Source organism: Pseudopodoces humilis, chromosome 2 (genome assembly GCF_049639895.1).
Source record: "Pseudopodoces humilis isolate 2021_Gansu_Grassland_sample_001 chromosome 2, ASM4963989v1, whole genome shotgun sequence".
In the NCBI taxonomy this organism is placed as follows: domain Eukaryota; kingdom Metazoa; phylum Chordata; class Aves; order Passeriformes; family Paridae; genus Pseudopodoces; species Pseudopodoces humilis.
The window spans coordinates 31,616,680-31,630,238 of record NC_142201.1 but is presented as its reverse complement, the minus strand read 5'-3'; the positions used below and the strand labels follow the sequence as shown (position 1 = coordinate 31,630,238).

Sequence of the window (13,559 nt, the reverse complement as noted above, 5' to 3'; positions counted from 1 at the left end):
CAAAAGACTCTGTTTTCATCCAGACAGAAACCTAAAAGAATAGTATTTCTAATGCACCACAGGCTTCTCTAATGTATTTGTGTTATTTCAGTGCATAATCATTAATCTTTATGATGAAAAAAATGTGAGTTATAAAGAGCCATGATTATTTCTTCCTCTGCCAAAGTGTCAATGGGTTTTTATTTTGACGTGTCTGACTCACTATGTGAATATTCCAGAGGTTTTGCCACATAAGGAATGCAATGTTGCAGGAATACTCTTTTAAATTCATTCATATAATTCAAATTTTTGTTATATGTTCTTGAATATGAAGAAAAAATACCCATCTGAAATTTAAACAGCTGTTCAAGACAATTTGGGTCAAGCCTCTTATTAAAGGCAAATTTTCCCCATTACTCATATGAATTAATAACTTATTCTTTATGTGGCCCACTGAAACATTCAGATCTCCACTACATCAGAACTGTTGACATAACACCATTAATATTTCTGTATAATTAAATGTAAACCAGCAAATTATGCAACCAAAGCAAATGGATTCATGCAATGCTGCTTTCAATCTGTCTGACAGAAATGGGGACAATGAATATAAACTCACTGTCAGTTGAATAAACTGTTGAGTTTACATCAGCAAATATTACACACAATTCCTGATAAATATATAGAGTAAATAAACATAATCTTGTTCTCCTCACATAGTATGTCCAACAACCACTGCTCATTATCTGTCACTAAAGCTCTGCTTCTGCTGAGATACTGTAGGGCAGAAAATAAGAAAGTTGAGCTTTCTGAAGGAAATATTAATTTTCTATTTTATGGTATTTTGATCCTCATGATCCTCAACTTTTGATTCCATAAAGTGAAAAAGATGTCTGATTTAACAAAAAACCAAAAAAACAAAAAAAAAAAAACCAAAACAAAAACCAAAAAAGAGTTTAACATTTTCTTGTGTATTTTTTTTTCCCAGCCAGTTTTATTAATTACACCTTCTCAGCAGGTTAAACCAGCAGGCTATTAAAATTGCTGCAAGGCAGAGTAGGTAAGCAGCAGCATGGGTCTCAGCCTAGTAAGATTAATGTCCTGTGTTCCTCAGAAGACAACATTTCAGCCATAACAGTAATTCTTCCCACTTTCTTTTAGTTTCAGTCTCTCTCTCTCTTTTGTATCTCTGAACCCTTTGCGATTGCAGTTTGCTTCGGGATAAGGCTGGATCTTTGTCAAAATCAGTTAAATGACAGACAAGCCAGAAAGGAAAATGAAAAAGAAAATATTTGATAAGTGATTCTGACCTCAGTCTGTAAGTGGAGTTAAGCTCATTTTGTCAGGTAAACCCCCAGAACCACTTTCCAGCACAGGAGTTCAGTGATGTATTGCATGGTGTGATCAAACACTTCGTCCCTGATTCCCAAGCCAGGCTTTCTCCTACATCTGGTGACTGATAGTGGTAGTACTGCAAATGCATCAGTTGTGAGCAGACCTCTCCTCTTCTCTAGCCTTCCTGTCATTGCCTCCTCTGCTGTATCTCCATTAGTACTGACAATGATGAAGGAAACTGGAATTTGTTCCAAAATTTTGAGTCGCTTCTCATTCCAATCCCGCTGCTTTCAACCACTTCTGTCCTTTGACAAGGGCTGAGTGTGCTCTGTTCCAGCTCCTTCTGAAATGAGATGATGGATGCATCTACATAGCATTTTACTGCAGACCAGGACTGTGCTTGCAAAGTGAATCACTTGATCATTTCCACTTACTGTGCTGTGTTTCACATCTCAGAGCAGTCTCAGACCACATGAGCACGACTCATTTCAAACTAAGCTGAAAAATGCACCCCAGCAGTGTATTGCTCTAACTGCTAATGAGCATTTAGTTTAGTGGACCAGATTTCCCCACTTTTCCTAATGGGGTTGAAAAAAAAAAAAAAAATCAAACCCAAAACAACAAAAGAGTGTGCACGGATATCAGATCCTCAGCAACAAGAGTTATGCTCTGGAGACCAGCCCCTCTACCTGCTAACCCAGACTTAGTTGACGAATCCATTATAATCCAACTTCCCCATATGATTTCTTTCAGGTGTAGGCTTGGCAGTTGTATTCTTCCACACTTATTTGCTTTGGAGCAAGGACAGTCCTTTTGCTCCTTCACACATAACACTCGCCTTTGCAGTTTAGACTTACCCACTGTTGAAGTGGCTTTTACAATATTGGCAATGCTGAGGAAGGAAAAAACACATGCTGTGCTTATCTCATTGAACAAAATTTGATCAGAAGCATAGATCTTAACTGTCCAGTGGCCCAAAGGCTGGAACATTCACAAAAGTTGTAGAAAATGTGTAGAATTTTAGTCCTTGAACTACAATGTTTACAGTCTCATATTTTTACAGGGATAATTTTACTGGGACAGAAAGACTGTATACTGGAAAAAGAGTAAGGAGTGAGAATGAACAATGATGAAGGCACATAAAAGGAGGAGAGAATTGGGTTCTGTTACTTATACCACTGAACATTGATTTATTTTATCCAGTAATTAATTCATGAATTGCTGGATTATTTATGAAATAACAGTACTTCCCAGGCAACAGCCAAACCAGTAGGCCACAGAGTTATTTTAACTCCTTCCGTCTTCCCTACTTAACTATTTCCTGAAAAGTGGAGCATTTCAAAAAAAAGAAGTTTACCCTGAGATCCTGGATCCTGGAGTTTGGGCTCATCTCACGAGAAAATCCTTGGGATTTTCTTGGCTGGGCAATCTACAGGTTGTGACTGGCTGCTTTGTTTTGCTTTAGTGAATAAAAGTGCCCAGACTCCTTCCAGCCATGCCTTGAAATAATAACCTGCTTGCCTTTAGAAAGGAGATGTTTGTGAGCCTAATTCCAGAAGCAAAGTCAGGATGTAGAATTCTGGGGTAGGACAAGGAGTCTATTTCTGTGCCAAATTTTCCTTATTGCCCACATTAAATAGCTTCCCAAAAGTCTTGGCTTCCACTATTTCCTTGAATACTGTTCCTGGTGAAGGTCTTTGCCACAGAAGCTTAGTTATGTGAGCCTTTCCTGCAGACAAAACCCACACTTCAACTTTCACTGCAAATGCCATCATGTCACAGAGAAGTCAAGATGATTTTTACCTTTCATTAAATTCATTGATTGTTTATAGTTTTTTAACATTTTTTGGTTACTGCTAATTGAACCCAGAGTCCCAAGGCACAAGTGCTCCATAATCAACTAAATACTTCCTTGTTCCACCAGCTCCAGCCTAGATGATCTTTATGCTGTTCCCAAGTAAATGGTTGCTCTGTAAGATCAAGAAGACAAATACTTAAATGAAGTGTGATAAAAGATGACAGACTCTACAGCACTGTTGATTCATTCCTACCTCAGATGTTTCCAAAGTGCCAGGATAACACTTTAATCAGAAATAGTGCTCTCTAATTTTTTTTTTTAATTTCTGTTTCAAAACCAAAAATCTATTTAAGAAAAATTATTAGCATTTAAATGTGCTTTTAAACCATTTTAAACTCTTCATAAGAAATACTTTTTTTTGTGTTAATACTTACTTTCAGAATTTAGGGGGGACAGAATTTAATTAGTACCCTTCCCTAAATTCACTCCTTCTGAAGTCTTTGAAAGAGCTGGTTTTTGATACTGCCCATCTATAGCATTAAAAAAAAACCCATCAGGACCCAGGGCCTTAAAATTACTTACATAGTTACTTATTTGACTTTTCATTTTTGAGCCCTTGAGTAATGTATGCTTCATGCCACAATTCTCAAGCTTTCATCATAAGCCTAATAAGTTTATTTAAATAAAAGCTAAGATTTTTCACTTACTTTATAATCATAGTAATTATGGCACTATTAAAAATCCAAATATTAACATGAAATCACAAGATTTGGCAACACTCAGTTTCTCTTAGTCTTACATTTTTCTGCATTTCCTATAGAGCTTAGTACTGTTTTTAAAACTGCACCTGCTCCTTCCTTTATTTGGATCTTTATTATTAACTGCAACAGCAACAAGGTCAGGACAATGGATTGCACTTGTCTTTCTTTTAAATATTTGTTGAGGAGAGAGAAAAAAGCCGTCTATGTTTTCTCACCTGTACGTAACACCATGGCATTACTCAATGTCCATCCTTTTCATAGCAGTTTGATTAAGGGAAGAGAGTGCATGGAAGAAAAACAGGTGTTAGAAGTCCAAAAGAAAGACAAAGATTTTCTCCCTTAGCTACTAAAATGTTATGCTTTGTCATGGACCAGTGGCCACTGATTGCCAGAATGTAACCAGAACCAGATGCTGGCCAAGGGCATGTTTGTATGTTCATAGAGCATGGTGAAGAGCTCCGGCGGTGAAGAGCTGCCTCTGCAACCAAAACCAATATACTTAAGTCAACATTCTTCAGTTTCCATGCCAATAAGTCCTGCTAGAAGGAATAATTAACATGGAAGAAGATTAAAAATAATAACAACTGTGCTGTCATCACCCAACCAATGCTTTATACAAAGCTGAGAGCATCCAGAAGCTCATACACAACTCTCACCCTACATCTCTAGTACCGGTGCCATCTCCCTTCATTTCTGTCCCATATGACAAGCCTGGCTACACACAGGTTTTGAACCCAGCAGAGCTTCTGCCCGGCAAAGCATGTCCATCTCGGTCAGTGCAGCTGGCACCCTCGCACGCACGGCTGAAGGGAGCCTCAGGCCCGGCACCTGTACGTGCACACCACGTCCCTGGCCGTGCCAGAGACAGCTTCAGGCCCCTGCAGGTCAAGGCAGGGCTCCCAGGCCAGCTCCTTCTCCCTCCCCAGCGGCTCACCCCGGGCATCGCTTCCAGGATGTGCCATGGGGCGGGTGGGCGCAGTTCCCCCAAAGAGAGGGGCAGGCCGAGGAGCAGGGGCCCCGGGACAGAGGGTCGGCGTCGGGCAGCCCCCTCTCACCCGGCTCCGGGGGGACCCTACGGGCTGCCCTAGCCCCGCAGTCCCGCTCCTGCCCCGGGGGCATGGAGCCGGCTGCGGAGAGACCCCGCGGGGGCTGCCGGCCACCATCGCCGCCCCGGGGCTGGTCCCGCGGGCCGGGGCCGTGCCGAGGTCGGGCGTGCCCCGAGGCGGTTCCCGGGGAGCCGCCGCCCCTCGCTGCCGCCCGCGGCCCCGCCAGCCCCGCTCCCCCGGCGCCCCACCTCGGGGGGGCTCTCCGCCCGGAGGGACGGCGGCGCCCTCCCTCCGTCCCCTCCCCTCCCGGCTGGCGGGAAGGCGGCGGGGCGGGCGGCGGCGGGCCGGGCTCCGGCGGAGGGCAGCTTCCTCCGGGGCTCGGCGGCGTCCGGCCGCGGGGCGAGCGCAGCCGGGTGCGCGGGCGGCTCCCGCGGGCCGGGCGGTGGTGCTGGGGCAGGGGGTGGAGAATTTTAATTTTGGGGGGGAGGGCGAGGTGGGGGGGAGAACGGGGACTGTCGCCTCCGCCTCTTCCTCAGCGGCAGCCGGGGCAGCCGGATCGCGGCGGCGGCTGCTGCTGCTGCGCGCAGGGAGCGTGGAGCGGAGGGATGTGGGGCTTTGGGGGAGGCAGGATCTTCGGGATCTTCTCTGCTCCCGTCCTGGTGGCCGTGGTCTGCTGCGCCCAGAGGTAGGAGCCAGCGTGCCCCGGCGGCGGGGCGGGATGCGTTTCTCCAGGGGAACGGGCTGATGCGCTCCCCCCGCCCTCCCCCTCCCGCCCCGCTCCCGCCGTCGCCCCTGGCCCCCCGCGCCCCGGCTTCTGCCTCTCCCGCCCGACACCCCGGTCTCTTTGTCCCCACAGTGTGAACGATCCCGGCAACATGTCCTTCGTGAAAGAAACTGTGGATAAATTGTTGAAGGGCTACGACATCCGCCTCCGGCCGGATTTCGGAGGTGAGTCGCCCTGCCCGGGCTCTCCGCCCGGCGATGCCCCCCTCCCCCGCAGCTGTCCCCGCTGCTGCCGCCGCTCCCGCACGGCGGGTCCGGCACCGCGCCCGCTCTGCCGCGGCACCTCTCGCCGCTGGCTAAAGGTCTGGTCTGCTCGCAGGTCCGCCCGTCTGCGTGGGGATGAACATCGACATCGCCAGCATCGACATGGTTTCCGAAGTCAACATGGTGAGTAGCGGGTGAGAGCCCGGCCGGCGCTGGGGCTGCCGCCCGGGTCACGGCCGCCCGTTCCCCGTCCCTCCTTTCTCACGAAGTCGCTGCTGCCTCTGCGGGCGGCGGCGGGGCTGCGCGGCGCTCCGAGCGCTGCCCTCTTCGCTTGAAAACTTTATTTCCCCGGAGACACGCTTTCCTCCTTTCCCCCGCTTTTTCCCCTCTCACTGCCGGCGGCCGGAGTGTGCCGGGCCGCCGGTTTGCACCAACCCGCCTTCTTCTCTCCCGGTAGCCCCGGGCGGCCGGAGCTCGCTGGGGCTCCGCCGGGCCGCCGGCACCTGCCGCGGCCTCGCAGCCGGCGGGATGCGGGAAGGGATTGCCGGGGCCGGTGGTGGAGGGCCGCGGCTGTCGGCATCTCCCTGCTTCTTGCGCCGTTCGGGGCCAAAAAAACCTCAACATCCCAGCTTGCCTGTGGGTAAACTCTGACATGTGCGAGTGCTTTAAGGCTTGTTGAGCACCCAAAGCCGGCGCGGTTGTGAATGGACTTGGGAGGAATAGTAGTCTAGTCTTGTCACGGAAAGTGATGCTGTGCGCGGCTGTCGTGTTCACCGAAGGACAGGGAGGTGTTTAGTGCTTTTCTGCGTTTTGGTCCTCTCGTCTGTATTCCTTGATGACTCGAGGTTAGAAGCTACAATTTCTGATTCTTGACCTAATCCTAAATCTGAGGTGGATTTTTCGTGCTCATGAGCAAGTTACTCCTTCTCTCCGTGTCTCAGTTTTTTTTTCCTTGTATTCTTTCTTGTGTAGGAAGACCAGTCACTCTGCAATGCTGTAGGTACATTTATGGCATTAAAAATAATATATACATGTTTGGAGGCTGAGCTGTCTTATACTACGTGTAACTCTAACACTGCACTACTCCTTCAATGCACAGTTGCAGTGTTACAAGCTGGCATGTCTTTGCTTGATACATGATCTCTGTATTTTTATTAATCCTGTCACTACTTTCACCCCCTCTACTTGAAATTCTGAGGGAGAGACTTTTGCTCTACTTCTCATCTTCTAAAAATATGTTTTTGACAGAGATAAGAGTTACCTGTTTGCAGTTAAAAGTGTCACTAATGCCAGCTTGCTATTCATTCAGGAGGGGAAAAAAGCCAAGATAGTTCTTACTTACAAGAGTTTGTCTTAGGCTACATGCAGATTCAGACAACTGCAGAGAGAGCTCATGTATTTGACAGGCTTTTCTGTACCTGTAGGATTGTTTCTCAAGTAAGAAAAAAATGGGAGCTGAATGAAAGCTTCTCTCTGAAGAGTAATTGAGAAGTCTGACTTCACTTTCCCCACTGCCACCTTCCCCACCTCTGGATATGTTCCAGTCTTAGGGAAGCATTACATGACTCATTAAATTAATATATAACGCTGTGTATGTGAAGTGCCAGAGAAGCAATAAATATCAGAGAAAGGCATACTGAGATTGGAAAGAAAATGAGGGGATGTATGCTGCTTTTTGTGCTTTTTCTTTTCTTTTTCCCAGCTGCAGGAAAGCCTGTTAGGTTTAAATAACAGCCCACTTGTCCAACCCACTGTAGCAGGGGTGTAAGGAAAAGTAAGTAATTACACTGCTTCTTATGGTAGGCTGGGTAATCACATCCTCAGTGATACGAGAGCTCCTCAAGAAGATGGTCATTGTGTCCCCAAACTGTGTGTCAGTGTACCAAGTGCTTAAGTTTCTAGCTGCCCCAGGAGTCAGTGCTCACTCTTGCCCATTAGTTGCCAGAGCAGCTGCAGAGAAGTGGTTTATTTCTGTGCCCTCTCACAGAGCAATGCAAAGTATGAAAAATGTCAATACAGGTCTTGCAACAGAAGCAAATAATGTGTTTCTGAAAGAAGTTGCTAAACTACTTTTATTATAAAAGCTGTAGTAGTTACTTCAGGAAAAATGAGCAGGAAAGGCTTCTGATTGGTGAACACCTTTCTACAACCAGAATTTCAGCTGAGCTTGTCTCACCTGCCTGGAAAAGAAATCATCTTTGACTAAGCACAGCTATATTCACATACTACCTGAGTTGGTCACTTCTACTTGTTTTAAGTAACTTTTTACTGGTTTCCAAGGGTTTTTGAGTACATATCAATGAACAGTGAATAAGGATGGAGAGAGGGAGCTTTTCAAGATAACTCAAGTATTTATTCAAAGTCGTAATTTGGATGAGAAAAAAAAGGCCCAATTGGTTTGAAGACCTGAGGCATGGCTGTTGAACTTCATGCTGGTTTCCAGCTAAACTTTTAAACTTTGACATATTCTTTCATTTAATTCCAAACAGATATTGTGAACGTTGTCTTTTTTAGCCTCATCAACTATTGAAATGTGTTACAAGAATTTCTTCATGTGAACTGTGGTAGTGTGGACATTAATTCCTTTGATTTAAATCTAGACATTGGTGTAACCTTTTATAAATTAGCTTGTTAAAATTCATCTCTGTATTAAAAATAAAATAATCAGAGATTTACCATTCTTCAGTTTTATGGACATAAATAAAATGTTATTACAGCAAGTTTCATTGTGCTACTTTCTAGGCAGCCTGTCATGTAGCTTTCAGTGACATGATGACAATTCTTTGTAACAGGAATTACAGCTTGTATCAGGCTCTTTTCTATTCATAATCAAACTGTAGGTTTATAGATAATATATTCCTCTAGGAATCTTTATTTACTAGCTATTTTTTAAGCCTCCTAACATTTAAAAATTTTATTTGTGTGGTTTTAGTCTTTCTGTTGAAAATCACTAGGAGTTGTTTTCCCTGTACATCCAGGCTACCTGTAGATATTTTTTAGAATAGACTTACTGATAGCCATGTACACCTTCCTTGGATTACATGGAACAATTAACATTTTTCTTTATTTTTGATGCTGAAATGCTATCAGGAGGACAGATGGAAGCATCAGGATTGCAGACCATCAATTTGTTTTACTGAAAAGTTGTAAATAAGCAGTTTCTATTTGATTTCACAACATCTTGGCAGTATTGAGTAGCATTATTGAAATTGTAAACATGTATGATGTAAAAATCACATGATTCAATATTTATAATTCAAGTTACATATATGTGGTAGCAAGAGGAAATCAGTGAAGTTGCATATAAGAAGTGCATTGCTCAGGGAAGGGCTGCAGTCTGTTAATTACCTGCACATACGTCTATATCTGTATGTCAGTGTGCTTTACTTCCCTGCTTAATCTGCACATTCTTTCCCATACTTATTTGCCTATTTCACAAATGATATGTGTAACTGGATACTTAAACACCTACCTATTTTTGTGCCTACCACCATTAATTGCATTTAAAACCGCTGTAAATTGTACAGAAATATAAATCTCCGAACGAAATACTGATCAATGATAATAACAGATGTATTACTGAGAATATAGTGTAAGTCATCTTACAAATAAAGAGTATGGAAGATTACTGTTGTCAGATTTCAATAATTTAGCTGTAGATTTTATTACTTTTCATGATTCAGGTTGATTGTATTTTCTTCTTGCTGTGTTTCTAGGTGTTTTTCTCACATGACATGAATTGAAAAAGAAATAGTTACTGTGCTTTTGCTAGTCTCAGCCTATTTCCAATCAGACAGTGTCCACAATTTGTAATTTTTTTAACAGTCTGATTCTTCTTCAATGTTTGGTCTGTGATTCAGATGTGTTAGTTCCAGGCATTCAATTTTCAAGCACCCAAACACTTTGTATCTCAGGAAGTTAAATAATCAATGCATTGAATCTCCAAATAACACCCTCTTTAAAGTCATTATTATAGCTGGAAGACTGAAGTACTGTGCTTTCATTTTACTATAATTTTAGAATGTGTTTCATAGTGTATGGGAAGTAATACTATAAAGTGGATGGAGAAAACAAGGGGATTAGTGCAAAAATGAACCTTTCTTCTCTAGAGATAATGTTTTGCAGAGAATAGGAAATGTGCTATTGCTCTCAGAAGTGCTGTCTGCATTGTCTTTGTTTATAGAGAGGACTTCAGAGTTGTCCATCTAGGGTTTCTGAAAGGCTCTAATTTTGATAAAATTAAACCAGAAAAACCCAGGAGGCATCAATTGCTATATAGTCGTCCTGCTGTTTTGAGAATACTGTAGTCAGAAAATTAGTTTGACATAAAGTCAGACCTTAAAACAGATGAGTTGTTGTTTCTGAAAAAGATGTCATCTATTCTATGCTGTCACTCTAAAAAAGATGTAATCTTTTCTATGCTAACACTGTAATTTTTATTTTTATGCATGTGTCTTTATGAAACTGCAAGTATGCATATGGATTTTCATTGTGTGCCTGCTGATTTTCAAAGCAATTTTGCCACCTTTCTGACAAACTGTTTTAGTTGCTGCCCTAAGGTCGGCAGAAGTTACTACTCATTGAGACTAAATAGTGTCTATTTTCCTTGATAGGGATACACAAATAATTATTTTTAGGTGAATTAATTCATACTTCACCTGAAGTACTGAGGGTGCAGAACATCATGCTTCTGCTAATGAAATCTGTCACATTTTACGTGAGATGATAAAAAATCTGGTGGATACCGTTTGTGTAAATTGAGATTTATAGCATTAGATGTCTAAGTGAGAGCTGGATTGCCAGACTCTACACGTGCAGTTAATGGGGATGTAGAACAGAATGTGGATGCTTGGGCAAAGGTGCCTACTGCCATTTTGGTTTCACAATATCACACTTGCCCTCTGGTTTCCAGTCCAGGTTGTTGCAGATCTCCTGCAAGTCCTCTGCCATGTCGCTGTGCCCAGGTATGAGACATGGCAACTGCTCCCGAAAGTCAAACAACTGAGCCTTGTTCTTGTCAATACAGGTGATGCCATCAAGAGAGGTTAAAATAAAGAAGGAAATGTAATAGTGCTGCTTAGATATTTTAGGTGCCTCAAGGTAACTTGTTTGCACTCCAGCTGCCTCTCTAGAACTTAAGTGAACCTGCACAGATCCTTTGGTGTACTATGCAGGGGTTCTGCATAATCCAGGCATCCAAAATGGCACCAGACACCTTTGCTTAGGTAAGTGAATTGTTTCTTAGATGTACAGCCAAAGCTTATCCTCCAGGTTCCTTCTGGAATCAGAAGGAGACAGTAACTAATTTGCAACAGGTATCTTAGATGTCTGTGTGGTTGTTATTTTTAAAATGGAAGGATTAGTCTTTCTAGGCAGTGTCCTTGTTTCCTGAGTGGCTATGGAGAGAGAAAATTGGTTAGTTTTTGAGTACACGCAATAAAAAGTAACCTCTGTTTCATATCATAAATGTAGCTTATATTTCCTGCCATAAACAGATATTTCCTATCTATTTTGCAGACAGAATCTTGGTATTACCTCCTGCAGGAAATCATAACCAGGTTTTGACATACTTCGCTTTGAAGATTCAGACGGAGAAATTAAAGGAGTTGTTCTGATACAATGGTTACATAATCATATTGCAAACACACATTTTCTAGCTAGAAGAAGATTCAAGTGTGCAGTGCTTATTACTAGTTCATAAATCATAAATCACAGGAGCATAAAATAGAATATGTAACTTTATAATCTGATTTTCCTTTTATATATTTTATACCTTAATGTATTTAGGGAGAATAGTAGATCATACAATGGCAGAAAGACCACATACATAATTTTGCATATATGTGTGTATATATTTGATACATACATAGATACATGTATGTATTTGATAGATAATATGGGGGGGAAAAAATGAAGAAGAAAGAAGTAGTGCCCAAGCAGGGAAGCATTTCCTGGAGCCAGTATAGCCCTGCAAAGAGTGCTGTCACTGTGCTGGTGATGAGCCAGCACCTGTCCACTACAAGAGGGGCACAGCAGCAGGCACTGATCCTGGAGGATAGTCTGTCTTACAGGTTACCTGCTCTCTAGTTACCAGCTGGCTACAAGCTCATCCATCCTCTTCCTTGTCTCCATCCATTTTTCTCCCTCAGGACAGCACCCATGAACTCCCCCAGCCTGCCTCACTTTCTCTCTCCATCGCGGTCATGTTTCATACTTCTTATTGACAGAGAGAGAGAAAGAAGTGCTTGTAGCAGACTGTGTGATAGGGAAATGACTCCTGTTTGTCCAGGGGAATTGATGACAGCCTTCTGCTTATCTGCAGTGGAAAACAGCTACTCTGAAGGGGAAGGAGTACCTGCTTAAGCAGAGACAGGGAGGTAGTTGATGTTGCTGGGAGGTGCCCATAGACTATTTGAAAGCCAACTCCAGCTGCCAGCACTGAATCATCTGATGAAATAGATATGATCTGTGATGACATCAGTCTGGAATAATTGCAGGTATTCCATGGACAAAAAGGGATTCAAAATTACATTTGTGAACTAGAGGAATAGCCCAAATAAAGAAGGAGCAAGCATGAAGTGCTGCATTATATAAGGAACGATGAATTCATTATCTAAAATGATAAAGATTTGGCTAAGCAGTAAGACACTAAACAAAGGTCTTACTGGACCAGAATCTAATGCAATTGAAAAAGTCACAGACGCAGTATAATTGAAAAAAGATGCATCTTACCTTGGGGTACATAAATAGAAGTGTCATTCACAAGACACAGGGTTTGCTTTGTCATTAGTTAAGCCTGAGCAAGAATGCTGTGTCCAGTATTTCCTCACTGGCTCTCAGGGAGATGGAAAGAAACAAGAGGTATAAAGAACAGAAAAAAGTCTTTCTAATTTAAAAAATTACAAAACAGGGCATATGCAGTGATGTTTAAGTGAATGAGTTTGTTTAACACTGAGAAATATGATGGGGAGAAGAAATAAAAGTTCCCAATAAGTAGGATGCTGGCGATGAGAGAATGATAACCAGTTGCCCTTTAGAACCAATTGAATTAAGACCTGAAGAAATTAAGAAAATTAGGGGATTGATTTCAAATTGGTTTTCATCTAGCTACATTTTTTTGTAGGATCTCCTTTGTTTCAGGTTTTCAAGAAGGGATTAAATAAATACCTCTTCCAGGAGTGTTGCTCTTGCCTTTGGAGAGGCTGGGCTAGCTGATGCTTTGAGGTGTTCTCCAGCACTCCATTTCTGTGAATCTCTGCTCTGACTTAATTATTATTTTGGTCAGCGCTCACAACTGTGTCTTGGTTTGGTTTCAGATGCTCTTGCTGGTATCATGCTGATGCCTCAGAAGATGAGAAGTTTCCCATAGGACATTTGTAATAAATGCCAGTGCCACAAGTATATGTCTTGCCAGCTGAGATGTCATTAGTCACCAACATTGTATAATAAACTTTATTGTGTTCTCAGTACCTTTTCATGGATTGCACCAGGTGTCACATGTATGTTCATTCTAATGTACACAGTAGTAATTGAAACACATTACAAAGCTACAAGGTCAGGACTTCTGTGCATGTAATTATTATATATTTTTACTTCTGCTGAAAGACTTTTATCATGCCCAGGTAATGAAGAAGTGCACTAATTTAAGTTAAT

General features: G+C 42.8%; 1 protein-coding gene across 2 annotated transcripts in view; it reads left to right on the top strand.

Moving 5' to 3' along the window:
• Positions 1–13,559, top strand: part of GABRB3 (gamma-aminobutyric acid type A receptor subunit beta3) — a 196,492-nt gene that overhangs the window by 75,515 nt on the left and 107,418 nt on the right. Inside the window, exons 1-3 of one of the 2 annotated variants that reach the window (XM_005516517.3) lie at positions 5,506–5,604; positions 5,776–5,867; positions 6,022–6,089. In XM_005516517.3, coding sequence (XP_005516574.1) covers positions 5,525–5,604; positions 5,776–5,867; positions 6,022–6,089 — 240 coding nt within the window. In that variant the 5' untranslated portion in view covers positions 5,506–5,524. Of the gene's footprint in view, positions 1–5,505; positions 5,605–5,775; positions 5,868–6,021; positions 6,090–13,559 lie in introns of those variants that run through there. The other variant, XM_088052172.1, reaches the window with a different exon arrangement.